Genomic DNA, 25,026 nt, shown 5'->3' on the forward strand with positions numbered 1-25,026 from the left:
GTCTCAAAAAAGAAAGTGGGCAGTGTAGGAATGGATCCTGGAGGAGTTAACAAGACAAATATGCTCAAAACATAAAATTCTCAAGGAAATAAAAATAAGCTTGGCAATGTGATGAACATCTTTAATTCCAGCATTTGGAAGGCAGCAGCAGAGGCAGGTGGACATCTGTGAGTTCAAGGCTAGCCTAGTCTACAAAGTGAGTTCTAGGACAGTCAGGGCTATACAGAGAAACCCTGTTCCCTGTTAATAATAATAATGATAATAATAATATCAAAATTTTAATGAAACAACTTCAGTCCTCTTGTCCTAGCCTAGTCTCTGCTGCTGCTCTGATAAAATGCTGACCAAGACTGATTTGTGAAGAAGAGGGGTTATGTCTTGATCACAGTCTGTCATTGAGGGAAGCCAGGGCAGGAACCTGGAGGCAGGAACTGAAGTAGAGATCACGAAGACTGTTGCTTCCTAAAAGGCCTGCTCAGTTATCTTTCTTGTACAACCCAGGAACAGATGCTCAGGGCTGGCATCACCTACAGTGTGCTGTACCCATGCACACATCAATCGGTAATCAAGAGCATGCCCAACAGACTTGCCTTCAGGCCAGGCTGAGATAGGTAACTCCTTAAATGATTTTCTGTCTTTCTAGATGACGCTAGTTGTATCAAGTTGACAAAATAAACCAAAAAAGCTAATCAGCAAAACTGATCCCTTGTTAGCTTAACACACAAATGTATTAAACCATAACTTTTCCTATCTTGTTTTGTTCAAAATTTCATGTTAATATTCTCACAATATAAAATACAGTCCAACTTTTAGAAGTCCAACTATAAAAATTCAATCTAAGGAGCTATAGAGATGGTGCAGAGGTTAAAAGTACTTGTTACTATTGCAGAGGACCTGGATCAAATTCCCAGAACCAAATGGTTCCTCATAACCATCAGTACTTCTGTTCCAGGGGATCCAAGACTGTCTTCTAACCTCTCTCTGTGGGTCCCAGGCATGAATGAAGTAAACATACATACATACATGTAAGAAAAACACTGACACATATAAAGTAAATAAATCTAAAAAATTAAAAATGTCAGCAATTGCAAAGTCCAAAGCTTCCTTAAGATACTCATATTCATTCTCTTAACTGTAGGCTCCTGTAAAATTCAAATTAAATTAATTTCTTATTCTAGGGGGAAAGAACCAAGGCACATTAGAATCAGATCAAAACAAAACTAAACTCCAGTAATGCAAACAACTCTAGTGTCTGACATCTGGGGCTCACTGATGATCATCTGGACTCCAAAAATCCTGGGTAGCCTTGTCTCTCCTGCTCTGTCTTCCACAGCACAGACTGCTCATCTCAGTCCCAGGCTGCCTCCACTCCATGCTGGTGCTGTTCTCGGCAGTCACCCAAGGTCCTGACATCTCCAATATGCAAAGGTCTCCACTGTAACAGAGGCTACGTCTTAATCAACGGCCTCTCCTGGCCTCTTCAGGGACTTCACTGCCACATGGCACCGAACTCAGCTTTTCTCCATGCCTCCCTTAATTCTGGGCCTCCTCTGCAATTGATGCTGTACCTTTACCAATGGCCTTGTGCCCTCTCTGTGGCAACTCTAAGCCTGCCACAAGGTGCCAAAGTCTCAGCTGCTCACCAAGAAGACCCTTTCATGCCTTCAAAACCAACAGAATGTGAGAATGTCCTACACATTACCAGGTTCAATTTCCGTTTTGAGATGCACCTCAATAATGCTTATTAAAATCACAGATGGTTTTTCAGTCCCAGCCGAGCAGCATTGGTGGTCTCAGTAAAGCACGGGTTTTACTTCAGTGGTGCTGATCTTTTGTTAGTCACAGCTGATTCTTCAGCCCCATATCACCAGAAACAACAAATTCTTCATTTTTGTTTTGTTAGGCAGGGTCTCTCTGTGTAGCCCTAGGCATCCTGGAAGTCGCTTTGTAGACCAGGCTGGCTTCAAAGTCAGAGATCCGCCTGCCTCTGCCTCCTGGTTGCTATGATAAAGGCATGTGGCACCACTACCCAGCTAAAATGACAGGTTCTTTCTGTTTTTTGCTTTTGTTTTTGTTTGTTTATTTTTTCATGACAGGGTTTCTCTGTGTAGTCGTGGCAGTCCTGGACTCACTCTGTAGACCAGGCTGGCCTCGAGCTCACAGCGATCAGCCTGCCTCTGCCTTTCTGAGTGCTGGGATTAAAGTCATGTGTCACCATGCCCAGCTCACGCCATTCTTACGAAGAGTTTTCTCAATTGAGGTTCCTTCTTCTGAGATGACAGCTGATCTCTTGTCAACTTGATGCACAAACACATTACTATTCAACTACATTTTTTTCTCATCTTCCCAAAATGGCATGTTAATATTGTAACATAAAACATCGCAACTTTTAAAAGTCCCACAATCTTAATTAGTCAAACATTTTAAAGGTTCAGTCTCTTTAAAATAATCCAAAGTCTCTCAACCGGGGGCTCCTTTAAAATCAAAAGCACACTAAATGCTTTCTTATTCCAAGAGCAAAGACTAAGGGCATAGTCACAGTCAAATCAAAGCAAAACCAAAGTTCAAACATGCCAGACATTAGGACTCATGACCTTCCGGGCTCCACAGGGCTTGAGCAGTTCCACCTCTGCATTTCCACTCCACAGCACACACGGCAGCCATCATACAGGCCCCTCTCCACAGCTGGCCGCAACCCTTTGGAGGTCATGCGGTGGTACTGGTATCTCCACCAGCAGTCTCTCCTGGGCTCTCTCCAGGCACTCTGTCCCTGCCACCAGTGCCAAGTTTCAGCCCTCCAGGGCCCCTTTAATCCTGGGGCTTCCACTGCAACCAAGGCTGCACCCTCACCACTAGCTTCTCCTGGTCACCAAGCCTCAGATTCTTCTCCCATGACCCCTTCAAATCCTGCAGTGCCAAGACTGCCACCACCTGGGAGACTCGCCATAGGCTTGCCTACAGACCAGTCCTACGGAGGCATTTTCTCTGCTTTCTCTCTGATGACTCTAGCTTGTGTCACACTGACAAAAACACAGACAAGGCCATTAAGGTCTGAGCACTTGTTGGAATTTTTTTTTTTTAAGATTTATTTATTTATACATATGAGCACTCTATTTACATGTGTGCCTGAATTACAGAAGAGGCATCAGATCCTATTATAGATGGCTATGAGCCATCATGTGGGTGCTGGGAATTGAACTCAGGACCTCTGGAAGAGCAGCCAGTACTCTTAACCACTGAGCCATCTCTCCAGCCTGTTGTTGGGCTTTCTCAGCCCAATGTTCTCAGCTCCTCCCATCATCCTTCCCAAAATAACAAGGTCAGGTCTGTCTCAGCAATTCCCAAAATCCTGGCACCAATTTCTGTCTTATTTTGGTTTCAGTCTGCAATTGGGGGAGAAAGAGTGCTTTCCACTCCCACAGGACTGAGTGGGACTGGGACTGATGTGATGGCCAGTCCTTCACTTCTGCAAGCTTTAATTGCTGTGATCCAACACTGATCTAAAGCAACTCGTGAAGGAAAAGGTTTATCTGCCTTATACTTCCCCATCACAGCCTGCCATTGAGGAGAGTCAAGGCAGGAACTCAAGCCGGGCAGGAACCTGAAGGCAGGCACTGAAACAGGCCATGGAGGAGTGCTCCTTTCCAGCTTGTCAAGCCTGCCTTCTTATGCAGCAGGGCCATCTCCTCAACCCGCAGTCCTGAAAACCGCCCAGACAGCCGCCTACAAGCCATCTGATGTGGCAATTCCACAGCTCATATTTCTTCTTCCCACCTGACTAGCTTGTGTCAAGTTGACCAAAAACAACAACCACCAAAAAAAAAAAAAAAAAAAAAAACCAAAAAACTAATCAGTGCACCCCCAAAACTTTTAGTGATGATAAATCATAAAACAATTTATTTAAAAAATAAAACAAACAAGGAAAGAGTAACATAAAAACTGGTAACCCTACTACCCAGGCAGCCCACACTGTCACCTTTAGAAAATTGCATTTATTTAGTTATTATTTGCGGGAATTGGTTCTCTCCTTCTACATATGGGTCCCAGAGATGAAGCAAAAGTATTCAGACTTGGCGGCAAGCAACTTCACTCACTAAGCCATCCTGCCAGCTCTCCTGGTGGAGCATTTTAAGAACTCCAATCTTAACAAGGTGATACACTAGAGGAAGGTGCCAAGCAGACTGAAAGCCTTCTTTTCCCGCCACTTGGGGGACAACCCATCCTGTCTCTCTCCGTCTCTCTCTCACAACACACACACTAGCAGTGGTTCCTTGTCATTTTCAATAGCAAAATTAATGTGCCATCCACGTTTTTGTGTACATATTTATCTGTGTTTCTTTTGCCTCTTAAACACCCACCTCAAATTATCTCCACGTATTAGCTCTGCTCTCCTTAGAGCTTTAAATTTTATCCCCTGGGGTTCTAGAAAGGCCACAGTCATACAAGGGGTCACACGAGGCTTTCTGGACAACCAGCCCATTGGCACTGGGATGAGGCATTAACCTTTCTTTTTACATTTCAATTCACCCTTCTTTAAAAGAAACAATGTTAGTGATTTGTCACTGTAATCTTAGCCTAAAAGGCTGAGGCTGGAGAATTACATGAATTATGGGCCAGCCTGGGCTACACTGGCAAGTCCCAATTTTTTTGTTTTTGTTTATTTATTTGAGACAGGGTCTCTTTGTGTAGCTCTGGCTGTCCTAGAACTCATATGTAGAGCAGGCTGGCCTCAGCCTCAGAGATCTGCTGCCTCTGCTTCCTGAGTGCTGGGACCCCACCTTAAGATAAACAAGCTTTTAAAGACACTGCTGTAGAGCAGCAGTTCTCCACCTGTGAGTCGAGGTCCCTTAGGGGCTGGATGACCTTCACAGGAGAGGCCTAACAATGTCGCACAGGTTACAATAACAGGACGAGTCAGAGAAATAGCAGAAGTAAAGTGAGGATGGAACAATGAAAACAACCTTAAGGGAGTGGAGAGATAGTTGAGCGGTTAAGAGCACTGGCTGCTCTTCCAGAAGACCAGGGTTCAATTCCCAGCACCCGCGTGGCAGCTCACGACTGTCTGTAACTCCAGTTCTAGGGGATCTGACACCCTCACACAAACATACATGCAAGTAAAACACAACGTACATGAAATAGAAAGAAAATAATGTTGTGGTTGGGGTCACCACACATGAGGAACTGTATTAAAGGGTTGCAGCATCAAGAAGGCTGAGGATGCCCGCTCGAGAGGCAAATGACTGTAACCCCAGCACAGGTCATATTGAGGTAAGAGTTCAAAGAAATGGTAAAATTATGCATATACCAAATAAAATATATTTTTAGATTTATTTATTATACAGCATTCTGCCTGCATGCGTGTTTGTGCAACAGATCACATTATAGATGGTTGTGAGCCACCATGTGGTTGCTGGGAATTGAACTCAGGACCTTTGGAAGAAGAGCCAGTGCTCTTAACCTCTGAGCCATCTCTCCAGCCCTCCAAGTAATTTTTAAAAAATAAGTTGCTTTATGATTTATTACTACTAAAAGTTTTTTTGGGGGGGGGGATCCACTGGTTAGTTTTTTCAGTCAATTTGACACAAGACTTTGAAGACAGAGTTTCATGTAGCCCAGGTTGGTTTCAGACTTGCTATGTAGTTCAGGATGACCTTGACCTTCTGAGATTACATGTGTGTGTTGCCACACCCTTTTATGCTGTGCTGGGGAGCAAACTCAGGCTTTGTATATGCCAGGCAGGCACTCTACCAACAGAGCGGCATCTTAACCTTTCCTTTGTAAGAAGGGACTCAGAACACTGGGAGGTATGGAGAGAGGCCAGAAGGAGAGGGGGAGGGGGTGAAAGGAGAGAGAGTGCAAGAAGCAAAGGCAGACAGACAGAGACCTGCAACACGGGAGCCCCTGAGCTCTGGTAACAATAACCCCTGAGCCCTGGGGATGAAGGGGTGTGTGTGTGTGTGACCATAGCAGGAAGGGGTGTCCAGAGACCCTGCTCAGGAAAATGAACTAACTTTGAATTTCTCTCCTCCTTTCAAAGTATCCAAAGAATGTCCTGGCCAGGGTCTCTCTGTCTTACTACAACCCCCTCCTCCTACACAAAAATGAGAGATGCTGGGAAAGAATGGGCTACGTAGGTAAAATGAACCACTTTGTTCCAAAGCTGGGAAAGGGCCTACGTTTCCTTTGCTCCTTTTTCTGGAGCATTTGGGCCTGCAGTTGGGGGAGAAAGAGTGCTTTCCACTCCCACAGGACTGAGTGGGACTGGGACTGATGTGATGGCCAGTTCTTCACTTCTGCAAGCTTGGGGACCACTCAGCCCAAACCCTGTTAAACATACTCATTACTTCCAAACAGTTAACTGCTCAGGAATGTCTGCTTTCCAAATCAAACTCTACCACAAGAAAAAAACAACAAAATAAACACAAGAACGATTATAGTTAATAAACAGGTTTGGCAAGGCTGCAGGACACAAGGTCAGTGCACAGAAAAGCCTCTCATATTTTGCCATGTTAGGAGAGAAATCTTCAAGGAAGAAGTAAAGAAAATGACTTTACTTATAATAGCATCACAAAGAATAAAATACTTAAGGGATACTTTTTTTTTGTTTTTTTTTTAAACATACATCGGTGTTTTCCCTGAATGTATATCTGTGTGAGGTTGTCAGATCCCCTGGAACAGGAGTTACAGTTGTGAGCTGCCATGTGGTTGCTGGGAACTGAACTTGGGCCCTCTGGAAGGCAGCTAGTGCTCTTAATGCTGAGCCATCTCTCTAGCCCCCAGGGGACGCATTTTTATAGAGATTTTGTTTTTAGTTGTGTGTATATGTAAACCTGTGTAAGTTTCTGTGGAGTTTAATGTGTGTCCAGTCCACTAGAACTGAAGCTACAGGCAGACTGCCTGATGAGGGTGCTGGGAACTGAACCTGGGTCCTCTCAAAAACAGTGCGAACTCTTAGCCGCTGAGCTACCTCTCTAGCCCCAGTAATTAGGAATAAACTTAAAAGCAGCAGAGCTCATGCACACTGAAAGCCACAGAACACTGTGGAATGACACCCTGTGCTCATGGCTGGAAGACACGATTGCTACTATGGTGCTGTGGTTTGCAGGTGTCCCCCAGTGTTAGATCCTCATAGGCGAGGAAAGAATTCTTAAGGATGGGCTGCTTATCTTGGAAGGAGCTTCCTGATCAGAGGATAAGTTCAGCTGCCTTCTCTCCCATCCACTGCCATGCCTTCAATGACCTGTGACACGGAAACACGGTCCTGGCCACAAGTGGCCCTCAGGCTTAGACTTCCCAGTCTCCAAAGCAGTGAGCCAAACACACGTCTACTGTTCCCAAATCACCCAGTCTGTGGCACCCCTTAAAGCAGCCCACAATGGCTGAGGCAGAGGGCAGCACTATGGGAGCTACAGCTTCAGCACCGCCAAGGCTAAAACCTCCAGCTGCTAGTTCTACAGAAGCAGTGAAGAGTCCCGTAGTATCAGACGAAAATGTGGGAACTCTGAATTGCTGCAGGAAGGGTAGAGGATGAGCACACCTCACTTTTGAATCTACAACTAGTCAAGAATTTGGGGTGCTGACACATGAACCAATGAGGAAACTTGGGGATTCAGAAAGAGACCTCTATATTCATGGTCATCTGCCAACAAGGCTGCCAAGAGTTTAAAAAAAAAAAAAAAAGAATGGTGCGGGATAAACGGTTCAGGATGACCAGGCCGCTCCACTACAAGAATGAAGCTGAACCCCTGTCTCACAGCTGGTATACAGGAAAAGGAATTCAAAGTGGATCAAAGGCCTTCCTTTATTGTATTATTTGCTTGTTTTTTGAGACAGGATTTCTCTGTGTGGCCCTGGCTGTCCTGGAACTCTGAAGACCTGGCTGGGATTAAAGACACGCACCATCACCACCACCTGGATTTATTGGTGTTTTAAAAGCCAGAGTCTCACTACGTTGCCTTGGCTGTTCTGGAGCTCACTACATGGTCCAAGCTGTCCTGGAACCCAGAGATCTGCCTGCCTCTGCCTCCCAAGGGCTGGGATTAAAGGCATGTATCACCACCACCCAAACAAAAGGCCCAGACTTATTAGTTAAAAGGAGAAAACTTTTAGAAGAAACCATAGTTGTCAGGACCAGGCAATGGCATCTTTAAATCTGACACCCAAAGCACGGGTACAAGGAGAAGCAAACTGGAAAACTCAGCTTCACCAAATGAAAGCTGGGAGTGGAGGGCTGGACTAAGGAGGGTGCTCAAAGGACAGCACTGCTTGCTCTGCGAGCTGAAAGCCCCAGCACCCAAGGGAAAAGCTGGGCGTAAGTATATTGCCTGTGACTCCAACACTGTCCAAGAGCTTGCTGGGCAGCCAGTCGGCCCACCTGAGTGAACATCCAGTTCAGTCAGAACTGTCTCAGGATAAGACAGAGTAGAGCAGGCCTGAACCTTGAAAACATTTTGCAGGAACCCAGAGATGAACGTCACAGACTGTATGGTATTATATACAATAGCCACTGTGGGACTGAGCACACTGGTCCAAGCCTTTAATCCCCGCATTTGGGAGGCAGAGGCAAAGGCAGAGGTGAGTTTGAGGTCAGCCTGATCTACAGTGTGGATTCTGGGTCAGCCAGGACTACACAGTGAGACTCTGTCTCAAAAGAAAAATAATTCAAGGCCAACCTCAAGACTAGTCTGGAATGCATAAGATCCTGTCAAACCAAACCAAACCAAACCAAACCAAACCCTAACTAGCTAACGCCAATAGGCAAAGCTTTAGAGACAGTAGGTTGAGGGACTGGGAGAAGGGCATCACGGGGCGGTCTAACTGCCAGAGGCTGTATCTTTGGGAAAGACACAGGCATTCTGCAGGTAGACAGCAGAGGTGCAGAGCTAACCAAGCATGCACCACTGCACCAGCCCTACCATCAGCTCCAGCTTCCTGTTGTGCTCCCTGGCCGGACCTCCCTCAATGGTGGGCTATGACCTGGAAGTTTAAGCCAAATAACCATTTTCCTCCCCAATTTGGTTTTGGTCACACTGCTTTATCACAGCAACACAAAGGAAACTTGAAAGCGTCCAGATGTGACAGCATCAGGCTCTGGGCTGCTGAGCTGCTAAGGGAGCATCATTCATGCTGCTTGTTGCTCAGAGCAAGCACGTCCACCCCAGGGTTAAGAGTTTAGCAGAGGAGCCTGGAGAGGCCAGCAGCAGCCAGGTCTCTGAGCCACAGTTTGAAGAAACAGCTCAGGCTATCCCAGCAGAAACCAGGCTACTTCCTGCCTGATGGCCCGTAGGGGAAGGCTCATTAAGTCAGAACTAGGAATGCGTGTGCCATCGAAGCATTTCCGGAAAGGGATCACGGACATCTAGGAGACTGACCCTCCCAGGGCCTAGCGTTTCATGTACAGTCTAAACAGCTGCTTCCCTGCCAACTCTGCCACGTGAAGAACTAAGGACCAGACGTGAGAGGCACACACAGGCTACCACAGTAACTATGCTCAGGCCACACAGCTGCCCTCGGACTCCTAGGTGTTGTTTCCAAGACCCTCTCCAAATCCTTAGGTCCCTTATACAAAACACTGCAGCTGAAAGAAGCCACACGCCCTACACATATTCTCAGTCTTCCAGTCAGGGACCTTTACACCCTCCATAGTCCTCAGCGGATTTAGCACAGTGGCAAGGCTGTGTAGACAGTCTTTTATACTGTGCTCCTCAGGGACTCATTCTTTTTAAATTGTGTATCTGAAAGGAGGCTGGGAAAGTGGGTTTCTTGGGTTCTGTGCTGGAGCGTCGGATCGTGAGAATGGAAACGTCACACACAGCTATGGTGCTCAGAGGACGCTGACAGCCAGGAAGTATGACAAGCAGCCTTGGAAGCTTATGGCCCAGCTCTGTACAAACAACGGGGAGGAAAGGCTGGGAAGCCGGGCAGGTCTTTGATCTCAGCACTCAGGAGGCAGAGACAAGTGGATCTCTGTAAGTTCAAGGCCAGCCTGGTCTACCTAGTGACTTCCAGGATAACCAAGGCTATATAGAGAGGCCCTGTCTCAAAAGATTTAAAACAAAGTAACAGCGCTGGTTAAGAAGGGAAAGGTTGGCTGGCAAGATGGTTCCAAGGTAAAGGCACTCATCACCAAGTCAGGCAACCTAGGTTCACACACGCACGCACGAACACGCACGCACACACATGAACACAAATAAATCAAGAAGGGAGTGTGTGTAATGGTTTGACTGAGGAATGTCCTCTCTAGGCTCAGGCCTTTGGACACCTGGTCCTCGGTTGGTAGTGCTGCTGGGGAAGCACAACTTTGCTGGAGGTAGGAGTGAGGACGCAGCTTGAGAGTTCATCGCCTTGCCCCACCTCCAGCTCACTCTCTCAGCTCCGTGCTTAGGGGAAGATGTGAGCTCAGCTTCCTGCTCCTACTGCTATGCCTGCCGTGCATGACTGTCACGACAGACTCAACTAATTTCTCTGGAATCATAAACCCAAAAATGCATGCAAAGTAGGGGCCTTTTCTTGTGGCCAGTGCTTCTTTTGTATGTTTGTTGTCTGTTTGTTTTCTGAGACAGAATTTCTCAGTGGAGCCCTGGCTGTCCTGGATTCTCTTTGTAGACCAGGCTGGCCTCAAACTCAGAGAGATCCGGCTGCCTCTGCCTCCCGAGTGCTGGCCTTAAAGAGGTGTGCCACAATACTCTGCTTCATGGCTTGTGTTTCAACTTTGCCTTTATTTATTTATTTATTTATTTATTTATTTATTTATTTATTTTCCTTCGAGCGCTTCGGATCAATCCCAGGTTTTCCTGCTTAGGCAGGGGTTTTACCACTGAGCCCTCTTTTCAGCCTTGAACCCTGTCTCAGGAGAACATGTAATGCTCAAGCCCATGGCAGCCATTTTGGATCCTTGAGGACACAGTGGGAAAGGCAGACGCAGAAACCAAACCCCTGATGCTACAGAGCAACACGAGACCGACACTTTGTAGTTTCCTGCTATGCCACTAAGAGCCAAGGCACAGACAGCTTCATGAAAACAGTTTGATGACAGAAAGACTGTGGTGCCATGCACTGGCCGGGACCACAGCTGGTGTGTGTGTGCACCTGGTGTGGACAGGGCAGGAGCTCCATTTGGGACTTCCTTGGTCTCCGGGCAAGTGAGTACAACCTTGCCCTGTGCAGTTTCCAGAGGTGGCCAGCCACACCCAGCTGGAAGTCCAGTCCCACTCCTCGGCTTCCTCTTTCTCTGACAGTAGCTGACTCCATGCCGTCTTCTTTTTTTATTTCAAGTCTTTATTTTTTATTTTATTTTTATTTTTGTATTTTTATTAATTACAGTTTATTCGCTTTGTACCCCCCCCCGTAGCTTCCTCCCTCCTCCCCTCCCAATCCTAGCCTCCCTCGCCCTTCTCCACCCATGCCCCCTCCCAAGTCCACTGATAGGGGAGGTCCTCCTTCCCTTCTGATCCTAGTCTATCATTTCTCATCAGGAGTGGCTGCATTGTCCTCCTCTGTGGCCTGGTAAGGCTGCTCCCTCCTCAGGGGGAGGTGAGCAGAGAGCCTGCCACTGAGCTCATGTCAGAGACAGTCCCTGTTCCCATTACTATGGAACACACTTGCACACTGAGCTGCCATGGGACACATCTGTGGGGGGGCTCTAGGTTATCTCCATGCATGGTCCTTGGTTGGAGTATCAGTCTCAGAAATGACTCCTGTGCCCAGATTTTTTGGTTTTGTTGCTCTCCTTGTGGAGCTCCTGTCCTCTCCAGGTCTTTCTATCTCCCCCTTCTTTTGTAAGATTCCCTGCACTCTGCCCAAAGTTTGGCTATAAGTCTCAGCATCTGCTCTGATACCCTGTGGGGTAAGGCCTTTCAGAGGCCCTCTGTGGGAGGCTCCTGTCCTCTTCCCTATTTTCTCCCTCTTCTGATGTCCATCCTCTTTTTCCCTTCTGAATAGGGACCATGCCGTCTTCTTGGTCATCAGCCTTCTGAGAACAAGGGCTGGCCTGGGTCATCCTGTCCCTTTGCTGTCCTGCTGGGTACTAATGCAGGAGGCCTCCAGTTATCTGTGAGTGGATGAGTGAATCTTCCAGGAGGGTCAAGACTAACAATGTTCCTGAATATTCCACCGTCCGTGCTCACTGACAGCTGCTTCCCGACACATCCTACCTCACACATCTACCCCCCCCTAGAGTGCTCACGCCTTTAACTCCCCTCACAGAATTTGCTGAAGCTATGTCCCACTCTCCTGACTCAGGAAGTGGGTTGGCGTAAGAGTGATTGTATAAGACCTTCCACAGGACAGTGAGTCAGAGGACAGCCACCAGTTAGCACTCCCCCCTCCCCCACTGCACCCAGGGAACAGGAACTTACGTGTGGAAAAGGTCAGGTGATATGGACACAGGTGGTGAGGCAAGGCAGTCCGGCAGTTTTGCCTTGAGCTCTGCTGTGCTCACGGAGGCCCAGCCCTCAGAGCCTCCGGGCTGTATGTGAGCCTGATGAGACTGGCTTTCCTTTGTAGCAGTCCTGAGTCTAACCTAGCCTTAGGCACGCATCCTTGTTGGGGTGCAGCTGAGCGGGCAAACATGCTTGACAGGTATGAGGCCTTGCGGGCCCCCTCAGCATCTCTACCTGTGAGGGCAGTGGCCTCTGCCCTCTCATTGCTGTACAGCCATCACCCTCTTCTGCCCCTGATAGCTGCAGTTCTATGGATCTCCCTTCTTGTGGGACTACAAGTGGAATCAAGGGATTTGCCCTTTTGTTACTATTTTACGTCAGCTGACACAAGGTTTTTAGAGCACATCTATACTATAGCATGTGTCAGACTTTCCCTCCTTTTCAGGACATACTCCCTCACATGTCTCTTCTGCCCATCATAAGGATTACATTTCATCAAACATTTTTTTTATCCTTCCATTTGTCAGGCCTGTAGGCTGCTTCCACCTTTGTCTGTTATGCACGATGCTACGGTGAACACAGGTATGCAGATATCTGTACAAAGTTAGTTCTTTTGTGGATCAGGCCTGACCTCCTCCAAATTAGAACACTCTTGACCTCAGGCAGGGAATTCTCGAGGCCAGGCTCTAGTCCACTTGGCAGGGGACCGGACCCCAGGCTGGGCTCATCAGGAGTTGGGAGCCTGGAAGCTCCTTTGTACAGCTCCTGATTGGCCATGAAGGAGAGCACAGTGGAGGAGACACGCAGGACAACATGGAGAGGGGTGGACAAGAAAGGCCTGTGTTTCTAAAAGGGCAGGCATGCTGCAGAGGCGGCCCCGGGGCTGCAAAGGGCAGCACAGGCCTCAGGGGCAGAGGTTACGAAAAGGGAGAACACTCGTAGACTGGCGGCTTCAGAAGCCACCAGTGAGGGGCCCATGGGGGCGTCTGGAACGCTCTGACTTGACAGATGGCCCCGGATTGGCGACTTCTACAGCAGAGGAGCACAATGCAGACACTCAAAGCGCCAGCGATCCTGGCGTTCCAGGGGCTGTAACCTTGGCCCTCAGAGCTGCATGTTTGCGCACTTTCAGGGAGAGGGTTACGGCTAGGCAAAGGCGGAGTCTGAGTCCTCTGGGAATCCCTCTCATTGCCAGCTCTAAGCAACTTCCAACTGCTTACATAATATTTTTTGGTGCCAAAGTGTCTAGGTTCAGGTACCTAATGATGACAGCTGGGGAAGGTGTAGCCATTAGCAGGACATGAAATGCTTCTCTGGAATGCTGAGTCAAATATACCCAAAATGCCACAGCCAAGGTACAAACCGGACGCTGTCACTCAAGTTGCCGTTAGGAGAGCATGGGGGTGGAGGGACAGCTCTGAGGCTTCCTTCTTGGTGATGTCAACCCAAAGTGCTACTCTGATGCACTGCAGCTCTCCTTCGTGGGTCCGTGGTTTTGAGCCAGAGCCTGCCTGGGGCAGAACTCACCTTCCTGGATGGTATAGGGATCCCAGGACCTATGAAGTTGGCCTGGACTCAGGCACTGAGAACTGGACCTACAGCCTGGGGGAGGTGCCAAGGAGCCTGTTGGCTCAGCTTGTCACTAATACTGGAGCCAGAGCCAGAGATGTGTGGCCTGATGTCTCCACCACAGGTGATGCAATGTCCCCACAGCATGCTGGGCTGGGAGTGGGGGAGGGAGCAGGGGCAGGCTGAAGAATGTGAGCACCCACCTCCAGGGTGTAAGTACTAGGGTACTTACCAGGCTGACGGAACAGTCCATCTATGCTGAGATCCCAGAGGAGACCAAAAGCTTTTGAAGATGTCTCTGGAGGCCATGTTAACAACTACGGGGGGGAAAAAGACTTTTTTCTTTCTTTCTTTCTTTTTTTGTTTTTTGAGACAAGGTTTTCTGTGTAGTCTTGGCTGTCTTGGGACTCGCTCTGTAAACCAGGGTGGGCTCAAACTAATAGAGATCTGCTTACCTCTAAAAAAAGATTTTTTATTACATAGTAATAGAAGCAAAACTTCAGAGATACAAATTTATCATTATTATTATTATTACTACTATTATTTTGGTTTTGGTTCTTTGAGTCAGGATCTCATGTAGCCCAGGCTGGCCTAGAATTTGCTGAATTTGCTGAATATTTCAAGGATAATCTTGAAATCCTGGCTTTCCTGCCTCCACCTCCCAAGTGCTGAGATTCTAGGTGTAAATCATCAGGAGCAACTTTGTTCATGTGTATAATACTGTGTATTAATTAGATAAACTTCATTTAATGCTTCCAAGTCAATAGGGTGGAAGGATACGGTCATAACTGTTGCTTTACAGATGTCAAGAATCCCCTCCCCCAACCCAGGGCCAGCCACACAGCTGGAGGAAGCAAGGGAAGGGGGACTCTGTACCTGGATGTTCATCTTACAGGCCTGGCTCAAGCTGTGGCCATCTCTAGGCCAGCACTGGGGTCTAAGAGTTCACCCCATCCTCAATTAGGACACGCTCATGGGTCTCCTGATCCCCACCCCCCACCCCCTACCAAACACAGTGAAGAGACTGTTGCAGCCGGACTGCATTGAATCAGCTGCTCAGCTCTGGCTCCATAAATTGAGAATGCCATGGCCTGGCTGTTCGCCAGGTGTGTACAGTGGGCCCACAGGAAGCTCTAGAGCAAGGAAGGGGCAAACCAGGACCCACCTAGCCCCAGTGACAACAGAGAGTGGTCAGCCGAGCAGAGGTATTAAGGTCCGACAGTCACCCCTCATTTAGAATGGCAGGCTGGATAACCTGTGGCCTGCCCAGTCTAGCTGCTTCTGCCTGGATCACGTTGGCTAGTCTCCCATTCCAACATGGACATGGGGCCTGGCCTCGCTTGGCCACGCACCTAGGGAAGAGACAGTCTGTCTTGAGTGTCCACCCTCCCTATCCCTGGTTCTCCTCCCACCTGAGGCCTAGCCATGTCTGACTTCCTGGTAAGAATCCCCTGCAGTGGCTTTGGGGAGACCCCAGTGCTTTCTGTCCTCATTAGCTTGAGACATGAAGCAGCACCCGCGTCCTTTCTGCTGTTCCTTGCCTAGGCCCTGAGCAGAGCTGGGGATCTGGGGAAGGAGACAGGTTTAAGGAACAGACAGATCGTAGGATTTTCTCATTTAACCCACCCTGGACTGCTGCTCCGTCACACAGAGCTGACAGTAAGGACTTGCCGAAAGCAATGCAGAAGGAAAAGTGGCAGAGCCTGAGCTCACACCTAGGCTTTCCTTCTGCTCCCCTGTGCACCCCTCTTGGCCCACTGAGAGAGCACAAGAGATAGGGGCGGCCTCTCCATGCACTGCATGTCTGGATTTCAGAATCTGGTGGGGACTGAGCCACGAAAAGGGAGGGCACTCCTCGCCTGGCAGGGTCACACAAGGGCCCTCTGTGGGCGGTGTGAGAGAGGTTCTTTGTGCCCCCTAATGGCTGATTGTGTGTTTTGTCATATACTGTGCACGGAGCAGGGAGAGACTGTACTGCGGGTGCAGAATAATAGCTTGACTGTTTCTGGCTTCTACCCACCCTGCAGGCCCAATCTCCCCACCCTAGGAACTCAGAGAAGGACCAGCTATGCACAAGGGTCTCAGGGTCCTTCCCCTCCAGGACAGGAGTCCCAAGAGGGTGCAGCGCGAGCTCCGTAAGGAGGGCAGCCAGCCAGCCCCGCTTGGGAAGTGTCTGAAACATCACTCTACCCTGCACAGTAGCCCTGACTGACAGCTGGGCTCCAGGCCTCAACTGGCAGCTCTGGTACCAGCTGGAACTTGTGACCAGCCCATCCCCAGACAGGGACAGGCCTGGGCAAGGGCCAAGACAATGCAAGTGCAAGACATTTGGATGGCAGCATTGGGTCCTGGGCTGTCTGCTGGCCTCTCACGTACCAGAGGTTTATATCCTCAGGCAGAAGGTGTGTTGCCTCTGGGCAAAATCTTCCTCCAGGGAGGAATCTGGGACAGGGAGCAGCTGTTCTGGGCTTTTCCAGACCACCTACAGCTTCACAGAGAACAGCAAAGCCTTAAACTCCAGAGAGTCTATAGCAATGAACTCAGGCTACAGAGGCCTCCACAGCTGGAGGGGCCACCCCCCTCCAGCTGTGCCCCTGGGAGGAGCCATTCATGACTGTGACAGCAGGAAAAGAGATGGTATTCATGGTGGACCCAGTCACTCAGTTCTAAGCCTATTAGGAACATGAGGCACCCCAGGAAAGCCACACCCCTCACCCAGTGACACAAGTACACCCTAGAGGCACACAGTCTGGGGGTGCTGAATAGAGACCTCCAGGCAGTCTCCATCTGGGGCCAGTTGGGTCCCTGGCCCTCCCTGACCTTGGTACACTCAGCATTATGGTGAGGATTAACTCCTGCCAGCCTTCCTCCCTTCCCTGGATCTGGAGCACCTAAGGCAAGGAGTGTCCAGCCAGTTCAAACCCTTGGGCCTGCCTGGGCTGTAGGGCGGCATCGTTCTCGCCACCTAGTGGCAGGTCTGCGGGTCTCACCTGGAACAGCCACTGGAGCAGAGGCAGCGGACAATCAGAGGCATGCAGGTAGAGGTTGCTCAGGAGGCCCTTGTGCAGGAAGGAGAGCTGCTGAGACAGAGAGGACCTGCGGGGCCAGGACAGTTGGATTAGGGTCGCTCAAGCTGGCAGCACAGCAGCTTCCCTCAGCAGGGGCTCCTTGGCCAGCCAGTCTCAGTACACTGCTGGAGTCGCCTCTGCTCCACCAGGAAGCCATGAAGCAGATAGGAACATTTGACAAATGCACTTTTAGAATCCCCAGCATGAGGAATAATGGGAAGGAAAAAAACTAATGGCATCATCAGAATGGTTTGTTGTCTCCAAAGCTTCCCACAGACACACTTCATGGTCTTAGACCCACAGCTGACTCGTCTTTGCCCTTGTTATTTGACAGAGGGAAGCCAAGGTAAGGACCCTGGCAGGAAAGAGGAGAAGCTGGGGTCAGCCATCTGTGTCCGAGGCTTCTCCTGGGCCCCAGCTGCAAGGGGCAGACAGGATTACCCATGGGCACCTGCATCTTTGGGTCTTGTTACATAGTGTTTCCGCCTCATCTTGTGTTTTTCTGACTCAGAGGGGACACCTGAGAGGATGGGAAAACACCAGAAGGGGCCCAGAACAGGGAGCTTCTGGGAAGGAAATACCCAGGACGGGATCCAGGAAGGCTTCTTCAGACTGTGTGACTGCACCCATCCCAGGAGTGTGCCCAGGCCAGTAACACGGCTTCAAGCAAACCCGAGTGTGTAGCCCTGCGTCCTGTCAGACGCAGGCTGCCAGCAGGGACATGCTGCCAGCAGGGACATGCGCTCTGGCAGGCCACCTGGAGCAGCAGGACCCCGTCTTGGGAAGTCAGCTGTGTGGTATACTATGTGATATGCTGAGCTGCAGGGCTTTGGCAGGCTCCATGGACTCACTTTGGAATTCCTGCTCACCTGAAACTGGGTGTAGGGTAGGTGTACCACCCTCTCTGCACTTTGTGCTTTTTCTCTAGAGAATAGCCCAAAGATGGGAAACTTGGATTTCAGGAAATGAAACAGTGAAGCGAATATTCAGACGGCGCGTGTCCCAATCCTCTCCAGCCAGCCTGCCCTACTCCTTTTGTTAAAAGGACATCATACTGCCATCTGCCAGGAACAGCACGCTCCACAACCAAGACTTTCCCCTGAGCCAAGCTGCCGTCTCTCTGAGTCTGTCCAGGCCATTTACAAATTATATGTATTTTTAAAGTCATTTAAATTTGGGAGAGAAAGAGACATTTGTGCCTGTGCTCAGACTTTCTTGTATGTGCCCAGTTCCCACTGCTCTGTCCCAGGTGCCTGCTACAAAGATGCTTTCTTGGTGCAGGCAAAGGAACAGCACCCCCAGCAAATTAAGTCGGAGTGCCTCACATGCTGACAGGCCGTGCAAGAAGCATGTGTTGAGGCCACTGAAAACCAGGGGGGTCTGGGAGACACTAGCTCTGGCATTCTGCTAGGGTGGGCACCCTGCCAGTTGCTCAGTGTAGGGGGGGACCAATTGTACAAGCCCCTGCTGGCCCAGAGCAACACATTTTCAACTGCTACTCAGAGGGAGGGTCACAGCGCCTTCCTTCTGCTCCTCTGGCTTCCCAGTGCACTTCCTGCTGGAGAAATGGGAGCTGCCTTTAAGTTCATCTCTGTTGAGCTTGATTTCATCCATAAGGCGAGGAACAAGGGAGCCAGAGAAGGCCTTAACCCACAGTGCATTGCAGCAAATGGCTTTCTAGGCATTCTTGGTTTTCGGCTAAATGAGATGCAAGGAATGAGATGAGACTGGGGAATGAGCCAAGTGTAGTTCACCGGATGTGAGGGGAGCTGCTGATTAAAATGACACTACTGCAGACACTGGCTTGACCCTGAAGACGAAGGATGGGTGACAGCATCCCTGGTCAGGAAGGCCTGGAACAAAAAGGAAGGCAGGCAGGCAGGCAGGCAGGAAGGAAGGAAGGAAGGAAGGAAGGCAGGAAGGAAGGAAGGAAGGCAGGCAGGCAGGAAGGAAGGAAGGCAAGCAGGAAGGAAGGAAGGCAGGCAGGCAGGCAGGAAGGAAGGAAGGAAGGCAGGCAGGAAGGAAGAAAGGAAGGCAGGAAGGCAGGCAGGCAGGCAACAGGAAGAAAGGAAGGCAGGCAGGAAGGAAGGCAGACAGGAAGAAAGGCAGGAAGAAAGGCAGGCAGGCAGGCCATGAAAACTTAAAAACCTTGGGAGACACAGCTACCTGTCAGAGGCACAAAAGCCAATTTCCAATCTCCACAGCAGGAATGCTGATGCTGGGCCAGAGAGATGGCACTTGCTGCTAAGCCTGACTCCAATCCCTGGGACCAACATGGTACAAGGAGAGAACTGACTCCTGAAAGCTGTTCTTTGGTCTCCATTAGCTTGTGAACACATGTTCACTCACACACACACACACACGCACGTAATAAAAATAATTAACAAAAACCCAAAATAAAAAGAACACTGATGCTGGGTCCAAGTTCACGCCTTTGCAAATGCTGAGGCCAGAAGGTAGCTTGAGAATGTCACAGGACTCTGGGGAGGGACAGCAGATGCCATACAGTCCAGGCTGAGCATGAAGCAACCAGCTGTCACCCCAGGAGTGGAAAAAAAAAAAAAGGTCCTGAGGAAGGCCCTTAGCTGCGACTAGAGATGAGAGGGACAGGCATAGCCACAGTGTGCTGCTAATCCCCAGCCGCCACAGCTATGACAGAGGGCAGATATCTATTTCCTCACTGCTGGCTGCAAGAGGGAGGGAGGGAGGAAGTTAGCCAAAAAAGGGGGAAGACAGCCAACAGACAGCAAATGGAGACCAGCTTGCGTCACACGGTGGGCTTCTGCACAGATCTGCAGCCTCCCTGGAGTGTCTCACCCTGATGCTGTCCATGGAAGAGCCTTCTAGCCTCTGCCCCTAAGTCCACTCTACGGGCAGCAGTCCCAATGGGAAGAGTCTCTAAATGCCACTCCAATCCCAGCGACAGCAGAAGGATAAACACCAAAGGGAACTATTTATACATTATTGCTTCTTGGGCTTTTGCCAAGTTTTCAAATGCAAAGTTTCAATAAAACGCCCAAACAGAACAGAATTAATAATGGTAGAAACATCTGCCTGTGCCCTGCTTTCCGTCTCCTTTGTTTAAAGAGAAGAGTGAGACTACCACCCTGTCAGAAGCCCAGGGTCCAGCAAAGTGGTCCGGCTTTGTTGCTTCCCCTTCATTCTGGGGGCACCTGGCGTGAGCAGGATGGTCTACATTCCAGAGCTGGCTTCAACATGGCACCCTCTTCCACGAAAGGTGCATACGGCAAAACGGGAGCCTGGGCTGTGGGCCTCAGGGTAATACAGGCACTACATGCCACATACAATGAGGAAGCTCAGACTCACCTATATCCTGCTTCCTCCCAATCCTGTAATAGTCACAAAGGAACCGCCCAGTCTGTACCCAAGCTTCCTGACAGCGTGCCTGCCCTCACACCAAGACAGAAAGACAGAGACACAAGACAGACAGACAGACAGACAGACAGACAGACACACACACACACACACACACACACACACACGGGGACTGAGGAAGCAGCCTCTACTTTCCTGGGAGTAGGCTTCTGCCTGGGTGCAGCATGTGGACCTCCATCTAATCTGCCCTCCAGAGTTCCCTGTTTGGGAAGATCAAATTTCTTTCAAATGCTGTCAGTGAAGGAGGAAACAAGGTTTAGCTTCTGTGACCTGGGAACCAATGCCTGTCACTAAGGCATGTAACTTTGGTCCCAGGAACTGATGCCAGGTTGGATGTCAGTCAGCCTGTGACAGAATGGAGGGTGTGGGGGGATCTCCCGTTGTGTGGAGCAGCATTATACACAAGAACCTGAGAAGGTGCATGAGGCCTTCAAGACCTGGAGGTGGAGCCTGGGTCCTTGCCTTAGGTTCCACATGGAACAAGACAGCTTACTTGATCTTCGAGGACACTTCCCACTTTGCTCAAAGGAACATTTTCTCCCTTCATGGTAAGGTACAGAGATAATTCTACTTAAGAGGTGATTAAAATAACAACAACAACAATACTCAGGCTAGAGAGATAGCTCAGTGGTTAAGAGCACTCATTGCTCTTCCAAAGGTCCCGAGTTCAATTCCCAGCACCCACATGGCAGCTCATAACTGTCTGATGTCATCTTCCAGTGTGCAGATATACATGCAGACAAAAGTACCTATATACATAAAATACATAAATAAATCAATCTTAAAACAAAAACAACGACAGAACTATGACTCATTAGGCTTGGTGACTCATACCTGTAATCCCAGTGCTCAGGAGGCAGAGGAAGGTACATTTCTATGAGTTCAACTAGCATTGATATTCGCTCAGATAACCTTTCTACATCACACACTTAGGACTTTCGTTTTCCCTCACAGCTAAGGGTTGAGAATGCTTAGAATTATATATATATATATATATATATATATATATATATATATATATAATTTTATTTTTCTCTGCATTCATAATTTGTTACAAAGGAAAGGCACAAATGGGTTTACAAAAATGTTCGTCCTTCGAAGCTTGTGGTAGCTCAATAAACAATTGGTTTCCCATAGTAAGGGGAACAGGGACTATCTCTGACAGGAACTCAATGGCAGGCTCTTTGACTCCCCACTCCCCAAGGGAGGAGCAGTTCTGCTAGGCCACAGAGGAGGACTTCTCAGCCAGCCCTGAAGATACCTGATAAAACAGGGCCAGACGAAAGGGGAGGAGGTCCTCCCCAATCCGTGGACTTGGAAAGAGGCAGGGAGAAGCTGAGGGAGGGAGGGTGGGATTGGGAGGGAATGGGGGAGCAGGATGCAGCTGGGATGCAGAGTTGATAAAAAGGCCAGCCTGGTCTACACAGCAAGTTCCAGGATAGCCAAGGCTACACAGAGAAACCCTGTCTCCAAAAATAAAAATAAAAATAAAAACAAAAAAATAAAAAAAAAAAAAAAACAGCAAAACCCCAGCAGCTGCTTCCCATCCTCTAAGGACTGTCGGGACCCTCCTAACTGCACAATGTTTGAAAAATAACGTGTCAGCTCAAAAAACCTTAACTTTAAATTATGTGTGTATGTATGCTGCACGTGCAGGTGTGTGTCCGTATAGGTACGTGTATACCATGGTTCACGTGTGGAGGGTGAGAGGACAACTTTTGGGAATTAGTTCTGTCCTTCCACTGTGAGTTTGAGGGATCAAACTCAGGTCACAGGCTTGGCAGCAGGTGCCTTTCCCTGCTGAGCCACGCCAGGGGCCCAGGACTGACTGTGTGGGAAGACCCCATGATCTTGCACCTTCCTCTAAGGCAGCAGGTCTCAACCTGTGGGTTGTGACCCCCAGAGTTCAGTTATCAGATATTTACAGTATGGCTAATAACAGTAGCAAAGTTATAGTTATGAAGTAGCAACAAAGTAACTTTATGGCTGGGTTCACCACAACATGAGGAGCTGCGCTAACGGGTGGCAGCATTGGGAAGGTTGAAAACCACTGTTCTAAGATCATGTTTTTGGCCCAAACTATAGGGTTATGACTGGATGGCCATTGCTCTCAATCTTATATCAAGATTAGAAGACTTGGATTATAATCAGGAAACAAAAGGCAGTTCAAGGAAGTGGCCTTATCCAGTGCCTAGCCCCCTTTACACACAAATCATGACCTATCTATCACATGAAGGCATTTCTCCAGAAAGCAAAGATTCAGCACCTTTGCTCTGAGGCATGGCCAGCACCATGTCTACTGCTCATTAGCATATCTGAGGGAGGAGGGTCTGAGTTCTTCCTCTAGGGAAGCCAGGAAGCCACCTGGACCCTTTGGCAGGGCAGCTCTGATCCCAGGTCACTGCTCAATGGGCAATCTCGTCTGTCCAACACTTCCTGCCTCCAGCCAGTCTGTTAGAGCCAGAAACCTGCTATTGGCAGCAACACCCCATCCCATCCCCCTTCCCCGGTGCCTTCCTTTCTCTCCTGACCCCAGCCCTGCTTGCCTACTTCTAGCCAGCTGCTTTCCCTGCTCCTCTGCCTGTCTCCTTCCTTCCTTCTCATTTCCATCACGTTCACTTTCATCACTTCCTTATTTGGTCCCTTCTTTACTCTGGCAAGGTAAACCTTTTTCAGGGGTCATACACTCACCTCATAATCTCTTGCTGCAGGGAAGGACACCTGCTAGACTTCTAGACATTGATTCATCATTTACAACAGAGAAAAACTGAAAAGAATGTGTATTTCCAAAAGACTAGGCAAATAGATATGTTAAGACATTGAAGCCATGTGGAATTACTTATGGCAGCATCACACAGTCAAATTTCAATTCTTGGAATGTTGTTGTGATACCAATCAGAATAACATATAAACATTTATAAAACAGCAAGATGGTTGAGATGGAAAAAGTGGTTGCTGCCATGCCTGATGACCTGAGTTCAATTCCCAGGACCATGTGGAAGGCAAGAACCACTCCTAAAACTTGTCCTCTGACCTCCACACACATATCAGACAATGGAACTCCAAACACTAATTGATATGGATGAAAAGGTGCTATCTGTAGGGGCAATAGCATCTAAAACCAGAATGTGATGCTGTCAGGCAGGGACAGAGAAAGGCCAGCTCACCCTCGTGAAGGTGAGCAATGGGGACTTGGAAGCAGGCTTCACTGCTCATTCAACCTTCAGATCTGACTCCCAGCTTCCAGAATAGGAGGCTTGAGAGGAGGCTGGAGGGATGGTGCAGTGGCTAAGAGCACTTGTTGCTCTTGAGAGAACCTGGGTTTGATTCCCAGCACATACATGGTGGCTCACAACCATTCATAACGCCAGTTCTAGAAGAAACCTGGTTCTTCTGACGTTCCAGGGCATCAGGCACGTGCATACACACATGCAGGCAAAACATTCATATATATATGTGTGTATGTGTGTGTGTGTTTGAATACACACATACATATATATAACAAATACAATAAATTAAAAACTTCAAAACCATGCAAATGTTACTACGATCTTTAAGGCTGAGATGAACTGAGAACTAACAGGATCAGGCTCACGCTGTGGTTGGGGTGTGTGGGTGGGTGGGTGATAGGGCCTCTTCTCTATTCATTTCGCCTCTACCGCAGTCACCAGCCTGCAGATGTACCAGACAGACAGCAACTGCTCTGAATTCTCCTTATCTTTCTCTTACATGCTTGGACATGAGCTCACAACTGCCATGTGTTGGGCATAATTGTGGTAAACCGTTCAAAAATCCCCTTACAGAACAATCCGTCAGTGATTATGGGACAATGAACATGAATTTACTCCCCAGAAGAGGAGGAGCAAGGCAGCTGTGGCTGGTGTTACCGCGCATGCTCTGGTGGGGACAAACTTCTCCATACTGATGCTCACAGACTGAAGACACAGTATTCCCAGCAAATACACAAGTCCCTTTCTGTGGGGGTCTGACCCGTTGACCCCCTGTGGATGATCAGCAGTGGCTGGTTCTGACCCCTACACAGTGTGTGTCTGTGAGTGCAGACATGTGGAGTCCAGGAAAGGGTGTCATGTCCCCAGGAGATGGAGTTACAAATTGTGAGCTGCCCTACCCGGGTGCAGTGTGCACTCAACTACTGAGCTATTTCTCCAGTTCTTCCATCTTAGTACCCTCACATATGATATTCTTCTTTCCTTAGGCCACTTGGAGGAAGGAAGCGTCACGGCACCTCTTCAGCCTGTCCCTGTGCTTGTGCTCTGCAGCCACTGAGTACACCAGAGGCTCTTTGAATGAAAGCCCTCCTCAAGGAGCAATGTGATAATGGAGCCGGCTACTCAGTGAGTAATGGTGGGGAGCATGCTCAGTGAGGATACAACCAAACAACAGCAGGGTTCACACATATTCCAGGCTGAGTGGGATGGCACAAACTTCAACACTCTACTCAGAATGGCACACAATGTAAAAACCGATGTTATTTCTGGATTTGCCTTTTTAAAAGTCTTATTTTACTCTATCTATCTATCTATCTATCTATCTATCTATCTATCTATCTATCTATCTATCATGTATACAGTATTCTGCCTGCATGCCAGAAG

General features: G+C 48.7%; 1 protein-coding gene across 2 annotated transcripts in view; it reads right to left on the bottom strand.

Annotated features, from left to right (window-relative positions):
* Fam178b (family with sequence similarity 178 member B) overlaps nt 1-25,026 on the bottom strand; it is a 97,964-nt gene that overhangs the window by 55,109 nt on the left and 17,829 nt on the right. For both annotated transcript variants that reach the window (XM_021631610.2, XM_021631608.2), the window contains 2 exons: nt 16,940-17,045; nt 14,182-14,266 (listed from right to left, as the gene is read on the bottom strand). In XM_021631610.2, coding sequence (XP_021487285.1) covers nt 14,182-14,266; nt 16,940-17,045 — 191 coding nt within the window. The remainder of the gene's footprint in view (nt 1-14,181; nt 14,267-16,939; nt 17,046-25,026) is intronic.

This window comes from Meriones unguiculatus, chromosome 16 (assembly GCF_030254825.1).
Source record: "Meriones unguiculatus strain TT.TT164.6M chromosome 16, Bangor_MerUng_6.1, whole genome shotgun sequence".
Taxonomy (NCBI): Eukaryota; Metazoa; Chordata; class Mammalia; order Rodentia; family Muridae; genus Meriones; species Meriones unguiculatus.